General features: G+C 48.4%; 1 protein-coding gene across 1 annotated transcript in view; it reads right to left on the reverse strand.

The window, feature by feature from the left end:
- PHKA2 (phosphorylase kinase regulatory subunit alpha 2) overlaps positions 1 to 7,630 on the reverse strand; it is a 50,197-nt gene extending 42,567 nt beyond the window's left edge. Inside the window, exons 1-3 of the mRNA XM_067297074.1 lie at positions 7,489 to 7,630; positions 1,715 to 1,873; positions 10 to 57 (exon numbers count right to left, since the gene is read on the reverse strand). Of these exons, the coding sequence (XP_067153175.1) occupies positions 10 to 57; positions 1,715 to 1,873; positions 7,489 to 7,566 (285 nt within the window). The 5' untranslated portion in view covers positions 7,567 to 7,630. The remainder of the gene's footprint in view (positions 1 to 9; positions 58 to 1,714; positions 1,874 to 7,488) is intronic.
- Between the last annotated feature and the right edge of the window lie 7,137 nt (positions 7,631 to 14,767).

A 14,767-nucleotide genomic window follows, 5' to 3' on the forward strand; every position in this document is an offset into this window, starting at 1 on the left:
TAACATTACCTGTCTCATCATGCACTGTAAGAGTCCCCGCATCAGCTTCACAACATTCTGCAGGAACAAAACAGATCAGTGATATTCCCACATCACCAACATTATCAGCTGTTCCAAACAACATTCAAGAACAGCAAAGTTCACACCCCCTACTAATGTCCTGCCAAAGGTACAAACACATACTTTTCTGAAATGCTTTTTTCCTAGCCCCAACTTTACAAACACATTTTTTCTTTGGGATGTGTTTTTTTTGGGAAAATCAATATGCAGAAGCTTAAAAAATGCAGTACTTCTTACCTCTCAGAAAGCATCCCAGAATTAATTAGCAGTCTGGAAGGATTCAAGATCCTGATCTAATTCTTTGGTTTTCTGTGGGATTGCAATATACTGGTAGATTTTTATTCCCACCCCCCTGTCAAGCAGGACAAGTCCTTTCCCAAGGGCCATCTATAAACAGCTGAATGACCCTCTGTGGTCTTTTTATCTGGCTAAGGAAGTAACAGTAATAACAATGATTTTTAGAATGACAGATCCAGGGAACATTGGTAAACACAAAGGGAGAATCCATGGAATTTTTTCACCTCTTTGTAAAGAACAACAGCAAGCAGCAGCAGCAGCAAGCAAACTGTAAAGGACCTTTAGCATATATAAAGAGAAGCATAGGATTTTGTCTTAAACATAGAAATTAAACCCATCTCTTTATCCAAAAACTATTATGGCTTCAGAATATGATCATGCAAACCAAGTCAGGGTTCTTGTGTGGCCACAAATTTCAGTGGTTTGAGGAATACACATCTGCATAAGATTTAGCCAATGCCTTCAAAACCACAGCAGGACACCGCAGAAGTTTTCAGCAAACTTGCCTACTTTACACCACCCCTTCCACACAGGTGAGGCAGGAAACATTTAGCAGGATGGAAACTAATTCTCTTTCACTCTCCATTTAACTCACCTCCCCTTCTTTCTCTACACAGACACTTCTCACACCCACTTTCCTAACTGTATAAAAATACCATTAGGGATTATAGAATTTAAGAGTACAGATCTGTGTCAGTTACCTCCCCTCCCATTCTCTACCACATGAGTTTTACCAGTTTGGAGGTTTTGCCTTCTTTGGTTCTGATCAAACACACACTTCTATATACCATGTATGACTTTCATAAGACTACTCACACTCATGTCTCAAAGACTGCTACTTTAAGTGGCATGTTTCTTCTTACAGGGAAGAATGGCTCAGCAAACAAATTGCTAGCCCGGTATTCAAACAACCTTAACTTGATTTTCTGCTCCACAAGATACCCCAAGTGAGATCTCAAGATGTAATCAAAGGCTTGTAAATCCAGGCATAAAATATCTTAGAAGCCTAATTTTCACTAATCATTCAACCAACCAATGGAATTTTGACTCCTTCAACTTTGTTTTGGGTTTGTCTATTTTAATTCAGTTGCTGGCTTCTCTGTTACTCAGTTCTCCAACCTTAAAATGAAAATCTTTTTTCCTTCTTGGAAGGTTGCTGGGAATACTGGACACCATGTGGCACACAGATACTACTGTCAGAGGAACGAAACAGATACACTCCAAGCTGGGACACACGTATGGAAAGGCCCGCCACCTCCTAGGCATGACAGCAATGCAAACACACCATTCCAAACCGCTACCTTATGGAAAAAAAAAAATTGCAAACATAAGAGGTTTATGCAGAATTTTGACATACCTGCTCAAGTTCGTAGGCTTTGGCCTTATCCTCGTCCCGGTCCGCGTTCTTCCGATAAGCCATCCCCAGGCCCCACACAGCCAGGATGCTGTAGATGTTGTCCCGCACCCAAGCATCCTTATGGTGCATACTGGCTGAAAGCAGCCCTGTAACCGGATTCTAACCACAGCAGAATGAACAATGAACACAAACGTTATTATCTGAAACCCAGCCATTAAGATGCAGCAGCGCTTTCCATATCCATGTTCTTTATAACAAAACCAAGAAAGAGAGACAAAGATGATTTCACACTGATTACACACTGTGGCCGCTCACAATTTTGTAATAAAGTCCAATCTTTGTTTCCCAAACTCCTGCAACACAAGCAAAATGCAAAATTTCTTTTAACATGTCAGGCTATAAAGCTTATAGCATCTCCTTATCCACCTAGGATGATTAGCTAAGTTACTGAGTGGAATCTGAAACACACTGAGGAAAGATGAATTTAAATTTCAGATATACAGGAGGAAAGCAGGGTATTGGGTTAAAATTAGAAACTGACCAAGTCTGCGATCTATTCTTGTCTATGTAACTGGTCTGTGGCATAACCTTGAGGAAGTCAAAAAAAAACACTATTTCCCTTCTGGGAAATGTGAAAAAGTATTTCTGTTTATTTACCTACTTGGTTTATGCATTATGTATTAATGCATGCAAAGTCTTTTTATATCCTCCACTGGAAAATGTACAGAAAGACAAATTCTGGTGGTGTTTAATATCAATGCTGTCTGAAAATGAGAACACTAAGCAGTCCCCTGCATACCAAATACTCCATTACTCTTAAATTTTTTCATTTCATCATTAATTCCCATCACTTCATTACCATTAATTTTTAAGAGCGTCTTTCTCAGCTGTATATTTTTCATTAACAGGGGGAAGGAAAAAAAAAAAAAAAGAGGTAGAGAGGCAAAAGGTCAATAGAGCTTTCAGTCAAATTGAGCCTTTACAGCCAATTTCAGTGGCTGAAAGACCAAACTTCAGTGGAGTAAGCAAACAGCCGTTGCCGAAGCTGGTATGACAAACATTCCAATAATAAAAAGGAATAAAATTTAGAAAAATACATTTACAATTATTCATTTCTGCCACATGCTGTTTCACTTAATTTCTTCTGTGGTTATGTACAAGAAGGAAGTTTCAAGGAGGAAGGAGTTTCAACTAAAATTTCCTAGGTTTTGCATGAGACATTTGAACAAAGACTCTGACGACAGACTGGCATACATTACTGGGTACGGTCAGTACTACTCTTACTGTTTAAATACAGTAAGGTTTAATGGCTTGTTAAGGGTAGAAGCATACATACCTACTGAAAAATGGTCCCTGAGCTTAGGGGTCACAAATCAAATGGCAGCAGCAGGAACACCTACTAGTTTATGTGGGGGGAAAGTATCACATATAAGCTCAAACAGGACTGAAGAACTTAAAAAAAAAAAAAAAAAAAAAAACTTTTTGAACCAGAAAAGTAAAACTAAGGAGGGGAAAAAAAAAAAAGCAAAAAGAAGAAGGAAAACAAGTGAACAAGCAAAGAAAGGAGACCCCATTCCCAGTTCAGCAGTGCAGCCTTAGGCCTTGCTGAACCTGCACGGAGAAAACAATCTCAAAAGACAGACCTCATATTTCTAGTATTTTTAAAGGACACTTTGCTTGCTTCCCTCCCTCTCATACAATACAAAGAATTTCTGTGTAGCTGCAACTCTCGCTTGATAGATTGCCCTGCTGCCTGAGAGGTGCTCATTTTGTTTCATTTTTCTCCATTCTCCACGCTAGGCACAGCTCCAGCTGCAAAATAAAAAATGCCTCCAGGTACTAGGATGCAAATCTCAGAAAAATAGCCTATGCAAGGCATTAGAAGACCATTCAGTCCCCAGGAACCTGCCTGCCTTCGAGAGGCTGCATTAAGTCCATCCAGGAGCAGCTGTAACCATTTCAGTGCCTTTGGCTCCCCTACATGAAGGTCCCAGCTCTCGGGGCACACTGGGACTTAAATCAAAGGTTGGCTCTAATGGACTGATAATACTAACATATTAATTTCTTTCCATGAACATTCAGAATGTTAGCAGAGCAACAGAATCAACTAACTAAAAGTTGGGTTTTTAGAGTGTTTACTCTTAAAAATTGCAGTTCTTCTTTCCTTCTGTTACCTGCTGATACCATAGGAGAAGTTCAAGCCTTACAAGATGGTAAACAACATGAAGAAACACTGAGTGCCCTTAACTGCAAGGATGCCAAAGGGCTTTTGGCTTAGCAAGTACTTCACAGCATTATGTCTACACAGTGCTTACTAATTGCACTAGTAGGCCTCATCCTGTAAATTACACTGGGCAGACAGATCCATGGACCAAAGAATTTTACCGATGCCCACGGGCTCTGTGAGGCAGGAGCACTGCAGCAGAAAGCTGAGTGCTGGACTATGACTTTAAACTGTTGTATCATGCCCAATTTTTAAGCGTATCTATGAGTCTGGACACAAAGATTTTTGCTTATCTCATCAAAATTAACAAGTATAATAAACACCTGAGAACAGCTCTGTAGGCTAGGATAGAGCATGCAAGAAATAATAGTAAAATACTCTTGAATAAAACCTGACAGTCGAATAGAGCAAACATACAACATGACAACAGCATAGTGTGTTGAAGTCCCATGCTGGGCATTTTCTATAGGTATCCCTAAAAACATGATCAGTGCTGTATTTTCTAAAGACCCTATATCCACTGCTAAAGGACCTTGCAGCCCTCTCAAATGTCTACTCTTACGATGCACAAGAACCTGTGTCTCAGGCCACATGCCACCAGGGAAAGAAGACATCTGACAGGGAAGGACCACACCGCTTACTGCAGCGGTGAGTTTGACTTCTGGGGAGGGTCTTCAGCGCTTGCTCCACTACAGTATTAAAACCTATTTCTGGCTTCAGTTGCCCAGGGGAACACGCACAGCGGGCAGGTCGCATACCAGAGCAGGCTGGTATAACCAATGCAAGGGCATGAGACAGGAGCCAGAAGTTTGTTCTTAGTCTCCTCACAAAACCTTTAACAGGCTTGCATCTATCATTGTGAATGCTACAAGGACTGATCAGCAAAATGTAAAGCTTTCAAAATGAGAAAAAGTTAGCTATGGATCCAGTGCTGCAAGGTGCTGCATAAGGGAAACCAACTGTCATTGGCCTTAGTGAAGAGTTTGGTCTCATATTTTGAATGCGTCTGCCTCGTAGCATATATATATATACATACATACATACATTCTGATTTAAAATTTGCTTTTAAAATAATGCTGGTTTAGAAAAATTGAAATGTACGTAAGAACATCCATTATTGCTGCTAAGATACCTGACCCCTGACATACTAAACACCTTTTTTTAATCAAAGCAACAAGCTGCTGAACACTCTGTGCATTCTCCTAACAACATCACTAGAAGCAAGCTCTTTACCGTCCTCCTTCAGAGCACACCAGCTAGCATGCCAAATCTGCATGTCTGACAGGTCTGCAGATGCTAGGTACAAGGTTACAGTCACATACCAAGCCTGTGCTGAAAGACAGTAGCTCAGCGGCATCTTCAATGCCTTTTGGCTGTTCTTTCAGGCTGTTCCAGGACAAATTCATGGTTTAAATTCACCTCCTTGACTTTGTCCTGAAAGAGACCAGAAGGGCTTCCAGTAACAGTGAAGAAGCAACTTTAGAAGCTGCCTTTAGGAGCTTGGCTCCCCTGACACGTACTGAGCAAATCTGGTGCAGCTCCCAGCTCCTGTGTTCCTGCTATCCTGTGACTTGCTTTCCACACACAAAACTGATTTATTTCCTTTGCTTCTCTCCTCCTCCCCCCAAAAAACTCTTCCCCGCATTGAGCACTCAGTGGAAAAGAAGGCATTGAGTCGTGAATGTGCATACAAGTACAGCAACCAGCAAATATAAAATTATGGGTCACTGGTATAAATGCACATGTTGCTATTAAGTTACCCTGTTTATCAGTGTTTAATATTAATGTCATTAATCTATAGCTTTTATAAAGCATGTTTCATCTCTGGATCCCAGAGGTCCCATCTCTCCTCTAATGGAGGCTACCATCAGCAACCACATCCTATAAATAGGGAAACTAAGGAAGGCACTGGAAGCCCAAGTAACTTGTCCAAGGTCACCCAGCAGACAAAAGACAGAGACAGGAGCACAACTCAAGGCATCTCCCACATTCCAACACAGTGAGAGAGCAAAATTATCTCCTCACACCACTTCCACGTCTTTGCATTTGTTTCTAATGGGCTTACAATAATTTACATAAAAACTTCCCTCCATCCACAAGCGTGTAGAGTTTGCGCCCACCACAGCCAATGACAAAACTCTTTCTGACCTGAGCAGATTTGAGTCCTATCCCTTTCTTTCATTGCCTTGCAGTTTCTTCTAACTCTCACCAATAAGTATATTTGTGAACTATTTCACGCAAAAAAAAAAACTTGCTCCCATCTTTCTATACTGAACTATTTTAACTGAGGCACAACACTGCAGAGCACACTGCAAGTGCCTGTCCTCAAAGCCTGCCCAGGTGAGGCAGACACCCTAAGCATAGAGCACTAAGCTACATGCTTATGCATGTGCACTGGCCAAAATATACAGTAGGTCACATTTTTTGCCTGCCAGTCCTGACATCTTCATTCTTTTACTGTTCACATATCCATGCAGCACTATTAGACAAGCAGCCAGAGTCTGAACAGCCTATTACCAAGATAAGTCATTCCATTAAAATCAATATTGCAACAGTAAAGTTATACCAGCATGACAGAGATGAGAATCTGTCAGACGTGCACTGCAGTGCACATGTACTGGACAAATTATGCCCGCTGGTCACCATGAACCCAGCTCTATTTTAGGTTCAATCCTTCAGAGAGGCAATGTTGACAGACACATATTTCAAAGGCATTTGTAGCTCTATGCTACTGGGACTTTGTTCGGTGCTCTTTCAAAAAATGAAGAGGAGGAGCCATTTGCCCAGGAAAGGAGATATTCGCTTCCACCTGGCTCTTCACGTGCCTTGTACAACCAGGTTGTGCTCCCTTGGCGCAGAAACGCCTTTGCTGCCGGTTCCTCCTGCTCTCTGGCCAACATCGGTACCAGACGCAATGCAGCAAATTTCTCTCCAGCCGCACCACTGAAGGCGCCCCTCGCAGGACAGGGGGCACTGCCGCAATGAGCCTGGCCAAGCCACAGCTCCCCATGGACACGCAGCCCCCCACAGCTCCCCCCACAGCCATGCAGCTCCCCGCAGACCCTTGCAACCCCCCACAGCCCCCCCCAGACACCCAGCTCTCCACAGCTTCCTCACAGCAACCCACAGCCCCCCACAGCCCCCCTAAAAGATGCCCAGCTCTCCACAGTCACACAGCCTCCTCACAGCGACCTACAGCTGCCCATGGTCCCCCAAAGACACCCCAAAGGCACCCAGCTCTCCACAGCTCCCCATAGGCCCCAGAAGACACCCAGCTCCCCATGGCCCCTCCAAAAACACCCAGCTCTCCACAACCCCCCATAGGCCCCAGAAGACACCCAGCTCCCCATGGCCCCTCCAAAGACACCCAGGTGCCCACAGCTCCCCCAAAGATACCCCAAAGACACCCAGCTCCCCACAGCTCCCCACAGGCCCCCAAAGACACCCAACTCCCCACAGCTCCCCGCAGCCCGCCCGCCGCCGGCGGAGGCCGCTGGGCCGCGCTCGGCGCCGCCGGGCCCCGCGGGCGGGAGGCGCCGGCCGCCCTCACCTGGTGGCACAGGATGGTGCGCTGCACCAGCCGGGCGTAGCCGTCCAGGCGCACCCCCGAGTTGCTGCGGCTCCTCATCGCCCTCCGGCCCGCGGCGGCACCGGCAGCAGCACCGCTCCGCGCCTCATCCGCCCGGCCCGGCCCGGCCGCCCTCCCCCGGGATCCGCCGGCCCCAGAGATGGCGGCGGCCTCCTCCGCGGGCGTGAGGCGGGGCCGGGGCCGGGGCCGCCCCTCCGGCGCCGGGAGCGAGGGCGCGGGGCGCCGCCGCCGCCGCGCTCGGGGCGCCCCGCAACAGCAGCGGTACCGTGCGGCGGGGAGCGGCGCCCGCGGGCGGGCGAGCGGGCGGCAGGTGCCCCGCGGGGCGGCCCGGGGCAGCCGCGCCGGCCCCGCCCGGGGCTGCGGGACGCCGGGCGGGCGCTGGCGCTGCGGTGGCCGGGGCCGATGCAGGAGCCGGCAGTCCCCGGGGCGGGAGGCAGAAGCGCCTCCCTTCAGCCGGTGTGTTTGAAGTGCCAAGTGCAGCTTTTCTGAAGAATCTGCCGCCGCGACCCGAGGAGCACCAAAGGTCGGGCTAAATTGTCGAAAATACAGGTGGTTTGACAAATCCTCTTCATAACTTTGAAAGATAAAACGCAAAGGCTAGGACATTTATTTTTAGCCTTAGTATTTTTAGCCTGAAAAAATAACATTTGGGGATGTTAGAATGGGAGTCAAAAACCTCAAGACTGTATCGGGTGTCTTCGCATACCAGCTTTCAGTTTCTAACTTAGTAAACAAGATTTACAGACAGATGTCAATGAATCTGCTGTTCTCCCAGGCCCTCAGTAGGGCCGTCATGGCAATGCATGCTTTTGACCTGATTTGCCCTTATGTATGACTCTTGGCTTCACGCCACAGCAGCAAATTCGCTCATATGAGTATGACAGGAGCACGCAGAAAGAAGGGAAGTCAGGCAAGAACTAAGACTTAAAAACTTGACAAAGACTTAAAAAAAGGCACGTGTGTAACACACAGTTGCACAATCTTCACTGAATTCTGTCCATCCTCCTGGCAACAGGGAACAAAACAATTGTAGACGTGGGCGGGTGCCGAAGCACAGAAACGTCGTTTCCAACTGGCTGAAGGTTACAAGGTGCCCTCAGACTGCAGGAAGGATTCTGGCTTTTTTTCCCCCCCATGTGAAATTACAACATTAAGGAAGTTTTCATTTTGTAATTTTTTTTTGCCATGATTACCTCATTGATGGTGAAACAGAGACAGCCAGGGTAGAGGAAACAGACTTAAAGAGAGACCTCTTCCTTCAGCTGTGGCTCTAAAACAGTGCTTCTGTACAGCAGGCCTGGGGAGAGGGCAGCAGTTGGAAGCTCATTAACCCCGTCAACCGGAATTCACCTGTTGCAATTCAATTAACAAGTCGGGGAAGGCTGTGATATTCTGTAATATAAATTACAGTGAAACAGGCCTCCCAGAACAGGTCCCAGTTCACTCTCCCATTAACTCTGCACATGCTTACCGCTTCAGGGCACTACTTTTTCCCATAAATGTCAACAGAGAAGAGTGCGTAGACTCAGGGAGCAGATTTGCTGAGCCAGGTGGTGCCAGCTGTACACCACATGCTGCTATCCATGACTAAGCTGTACAGACATCCCCGAGGTACTGCTGCAAGCACCAGCTGATGCACTGAATTTTACTCACTTTTCTGGCACAGGGTTGCAGCTCTCACTGACTTCTGGGCTGCCATGGTGAAACTGCTAATTTGCAGACCACATAGGATATGTATTCTTTAGACCATAATATTGCTTCAATTTGCTAAGCTTTAAATGAACTACCAGGGACTGGAAGCAAAATACCTGCACAGTCATGTCAATCACATCATGCTAACTTGTTTAATCACATACCTTTTAAAATATTTTCCCTAGGAAGGAGGTTGAGATAATCAGGAAGAGGAAGTCGATGAGGCCTTCTACAGACAGCTGGAAGTAGCCTCACGATCCCAGGCCCTGGTTCTCATGGGGGACTTCAACCACCCCGATATCTGCTGGAAAGACAACACAGCTAGGCTCAAACAGTCCCAGAGGTTCCTGCAGAGCATTGGTGACAGCTTCTTGACACAGGTGGTGGAGGAGCCAACAAGGAGAGGTGTGCTGCTGGACCTCGTACTAACAAACAAAGAAGGACTGGTTGAAGATGTGAAGGTCGGGGGCAGCCTTGGCTGCAGTGACCATGAGATGGTGGAGTTCAGGATGCTGCGAGGAGGCAGCAGGGCACCAAGTAGGATCGCAACCCTGGACTTGAGGAGAGCAAACTTTGGCCTCTTCAGGGACCTACTTGGAGGAATCCCATGGGTTAGGGCCCTAGAAGGAAGGAGTGTTCAAGAGAGCTGGTTACTATTCAAACATCACTTCATGCAAGCTCAAGAGCGGTGCATCCCTATGAGTAGGAAGTCAAGCAAAGGAGGCAGGAGACAGAATCACAGAATCGCTGAGGTTGGAAGGGACCTCTGGAGATCATCTAGTCCAACCCCCCTGCTCAAGCAGGGTCACCTAGAGCACATTGCACAGGATTGCATCCAGACGCGTTTTGAATATCTCCAGAGAAGGAGACTCCACAACCTCTCTGGGCAACCTGTTCCAGTGCTCTGTCACCCTCACAGTGAAAAAGTTTTTCCTCATGTTCAGATGGAACTTCCTGTGTTTCAGTTTGTGCCCGTTGCCTCGCGTCCTGTCGCTCGGCACCACTGAAAAGAGTCTGGTCCCATCCTCTCGACACCCTCCCTTCAGATACTTGTACACATTGATAGGATCTCCTCTCAGCCTTCTCTTCTCCAAGCTAAACAGGCCCAGCTCTCTCAGTCTTTCCTCCTAAGAGAGATGCTCCAGTCCCCTAATCATCTTTGTAGCCCTTCGCTGGACTTGCTCCAGTAGTGCCACATCCCTCTTGTCCTGGGGAGCCCAGAACTGGACGCAGTACTCCAGATGGGGCCTCACCAGGGCTGAGTAGAGGGGGAGAATAACCTCCCTTGACCTGCTGGCAACACTCTTCCTGATGCACCCCAGGATACCATTGGCCTTCTTGGCCACAAGGGCACATTGCTGCCTCATGCTTAACTTGGTGTCCAGCGGCACTCCCAGGTCCTTCTCCGCAGAGCTGCTCTCCAGCAGGTCAACCCCCAACCTGTCCTGGTGCATGGGGTTATTCCTCCCCAGGTGCAGGACCCTGCACTTGCCTTTGTTGAACTTCAGGAGGTTCCTCTCTGCCCACCTCTCCAGCCTGTCCAAGTCTCTTTGAATGGCAGCACAGCCCTCTGGTGTATCAGCCACTCCTCCCAGTTTTGTATCGTCAGCAAACTTGCTGAGGGTGCACTCTGTCCCTTCATTCAGGTCATTGATGAAGAAGTTGAACAAGACTGGACCCAGTACTGACCCCTGGGAGACACCGCTAGCTACAGGCCTCCAGCTAGACTGCGCCACTGATCACAACTCTCTGAGCTCTGCCATTCAGCCAGTTCTCCATCCACCTCACTGTCCACTCATCTAAACCACACTTCCTGAGCTTGTCTATGAGGATGCTATGGGAGACAGTGTCAAAAGCCTTGCTGAAGTCAAGGTAGACAACATCCACTGCTCTCCCCTCATCTACCCAGACAGTCATTCCATCAGAGAAGGCTATCAGATTGGTTAGGCATGATTTCCCCTTGGTGAAGCCATGCTGACTACTCCTGATCACCTTCTTGTCCTCCACATGCTTGGAGATGGCTTCCAGGATGAGCTGCTCCATCACCTTTCCAGGGATGCAGGTGAGGCTGACTGGCCTGTAGTTCCCTGGGTCCTCCTTCTTGCCCTTTTTGAAGACTGGGATGACATTGGCTTTCTTCCAGTCCTCAGGCACCTCTCCTGTTCTCCAGGACCTTTCAAAGATGATGGAGAGTGGCTTAGCAATAATGTCCGCCAGCTCCCTCAGCACTCGTGGGTGCATCCCATCAGGTCCCATGGATTTGTGGGTGTCAAGTTTGCTTAAATGATCTCTAACCCACTCCTCCTCCACCAAGGGAAAGTCTTCCTCTCTCCAGACTTTCTCTCTTGCCTCCAGGATCTGGGGCTCCTGAGGGCTGGCCTGAGCAGTCAAGACTGAAGCAAAGAAGGCATTCAGTAACTCTGCCTTCTCTGCATCCTTCGTCACCAGGGCACCCACCCCATTCAGCAAAGGGCCCACATTTTCCCTAGTCTTCCTCTTGCTGCTGATGTATTTGAAGAAGCCCTTCTTGTTGTCCTTGACATCTCTTGCCAGATTTAATTCCAAACGGGCCTTAGCCTTCCTCGTCGCATCCCTGCATACTCTGACAACATTCCTATATTCCTCCCAAGTGGCCTGTCCCCCTTTCCACTTTCTGTAGACTTCCTCCTTCTGGTTGAGCTTTGCCAGGAGCTCCTTGCTCATCCATGCAGGTCTCCTGCCTCCTTTGCTTGACTTCCTACTCATAGGGATGCACTGCTCTTGAGCCTGGAGGAAGTGATGTTTGAATATTAACCAGCTCTCTTGAACACTCCTTCCTTCTAGGGCCCTAACCCATGGGATTCCTCCAAGTAGGTCCCTGAAGAGGCCAAAGTTTGCTCTCCTCAAGTCCAGGGTTGCGATCCTACTTGGTGCCCTGCTGCCTCCTCGCAGCATCCTGAACTCCACCATCTCATGGTCACTGCAGCCAAGGCTGCCCCCGACCTTCACATCTTCAACCAGTCCTTCTTTGTTTGTTAGTACGAGGTCCAGCAGCACACCTCTCCTTGTTGGCTCCTCCACCACCTGTGTCAAGAAGCTGTCACCAATGCTCTGCAGGAACCTCCAGGACTGTTTGTGCCTAGCTGTGTTGTCTTTCCAGCAGATATCGGGGTGGTTGAAGTCCCCCATGAGAACCAGGGCCTGGGATCGTGAGGCTACTTCCAGCTGTCTGTAGAAGGCCTCATCGACTTCCTCATCCTGATCAGGTGGCCTGTAGTAAACACCCACAACAGTGTCACCCATGCTAGCCTGCCCTTTGATCCTTACCCATAAGCTCTCGACTCGCTCTTCATCCACCCCTAGGCACAGCTCCATACATTCCAGTTGCTCTCTCACATAAAGAGCAACTCCACCACCTCGCTTTCCTGGCCTGTCTTTCCTAAAAAGCACATAGCCATCCATGACAGCACTCCAGTCATGAGAGCTATCCCACCATGTCTCTGTAATGGCAATGAGATCATGGCCCTGCGACCGCACACATATCTCTGGTTCTTCCTGTTTGTTCCCCAAGCTGCGTGCATTGGTGTACAGGCATTTCAGGGAGGTGATCGAGCATGCAGGTTTCCCAGGAGGGGTAAAAGAGGGTCCTCCATAGCCACATCCCATGCGCACTTCCCTGGCTGCATTCACCTGTTGGAGGCATCCTGACTTGAGCAGTCTTTTGCCAACTACCCTGTCACTATAACTCTCCCCTTCCCCCATCTTTCCTAGTTTAAAGCCCTCCTTACCAGGTTGGCCAACCTGTTGGCAAAGACCTGCATGGATGAGCAAGGAGCTCCTGGCAAAACTCAACCAGAAGAAGGCAGAGTTACTGAATGCCTTCTTTGCTTCAGTCTTTACTGCCCAGGCCAGCCCTCAGGAACCCCAGACCCTGGAGGCAAGAGAGAAAGTCTGGAGAAAGGAAGACTTTCCCTTGGTCGAGGAGGATCGGGTTAGAGATCATTTAAGCAAACTTGACACCCACAAATCCATGGGACCTGATGGGATGCACCCACGAGTGCTGAGGGAGCTGGCGGATGTCATTGCTAAGCCACTCTCCATCATCTTTGAAAGGTCCTGGAGAACAGGAGAGGTGCCTGAGGACTGGAAGAAAGCCAATGTCACCCCAGTCTTCAAAAAGGGCAAGAAGGAGGACCCAGGGAACTACAGGCCAGTCAGCCTCACCTCCATCCCTGGAAAGGTGATGGAGCAGCTCATCCTGGAAGCCATCTCCAAGCATGTGGAGGACAAGAAGGTGATCAGGAGTAGTCAGCATGGCTTCACCAAGGGGAAATCATGCCTAACCAATCTGACAGCCTTCTCTGATGGAATGACTGTCTGGGTAGATGAGGGGAGAGCAGTGGATGTTGTCTACCTTGACTTCAGCAAGGCTTTTGACACTGTCTCCCATAGCATCCTCATAGACAAGCTCAGGAAGTGTGGTTTAGATGAGTGGACAGTGAGGTGGATGGAGAACTGGCTGAATGGCAGAGCTCAGAGAGTTGTGATCAGTGGCGCAGTCTAGCTGGAGGCCTGTAGCTAGCGGTGTCCCCCAGGGGTCAGTACTGGGTCCAGTCTTGTTCAACTTCTTCATCAATGACCTGGATGAAGGCACAGAGTGCACCCTCAGCAAGTTTGCCAACGATACCAAACTGGGAGGAGTGGCCGATACACCAGAGGGCTGTGCTGCCATTCAGAGAGACCTGGACAGGCTGGAGAGGTGGGCGGAGAGGAACCTCATGAAGTTCAATAAAGGCAAGTGCAGGGTCCTGCACCTGGGGAGGAATAACCCCATGCACCAGGACAGGTTGGGGGTTGACCTGCTGGAGAGCAGCTCTGCGGAGAAGGACCTGGGAGTGCCGCTGGACACCAAGTTAAGCATGAGGCAGCAATGTGCCCTTGTGGCCAAGAAGGCCAATGGTATCCTGGGGTGCATCAGGAAGAGTGTTGCCAGCAGGTCGAGGGAGGTGATTCTCCCCCTCTACTCAGCCCTGGTGAGGCCACATCTGGAGTGCTGCGTCCAGTTCTGGGCTCCCCAGTACAAGAGGGATGTGGCACTACTGGAGCAAGTCCAGCGAAGGGCTACAAAGATGATTAGGGGACTGGAGCATCTCTCTTAGGAGGAAAGACTGAGAGAGCTGGGCCTGTTTAGCTTGGAGAAGAGAAGGCTGAGAGGAGATCTTATTAATGTGTACAAGTATCTGAAGGGAGGGTGTCGAGAGGATGGGACCAGACTCTTTTCAGTGGTGCCGAGCGACAGGACGCGAGGCAACGGGCACAAACTGAAACACAGGAAGTTCCATCTGAACATGAGGAAAAACTTTTTCACTGTGAGGGTGACAGAGCACTGGAACAGGTTGCCCCGAGAGGTTGTGGAGTCTCCTTCTCTGGAGATATTCAAAACATGCCTGGATGCAATCCTGTGCAATGTGCTCTAGGTGACCCTGCTTGAGCAGGGGGGTTGGACTAGACGATCTCCAGAGGTCCCTTTCAACCTCAGTGATTCTGCGATTCTGTGATTCTGATTCTG

The sequence above is a fragment of the Apteryx mantelli genome, chromosome 1 (genome assembly GCF_036417845.1).
Source record: "Apteryx mantelli isolate bAptMan1 chromosome 1, bAptMan1.hap1, whole genome shotgun sequence".
Classification (NCBI taxonomy): Eukaryota; Metazoa; Chordata; class Aves; order Apterygiformes; family Apterygidae; genus Apteryx; species Apteryx mantelli.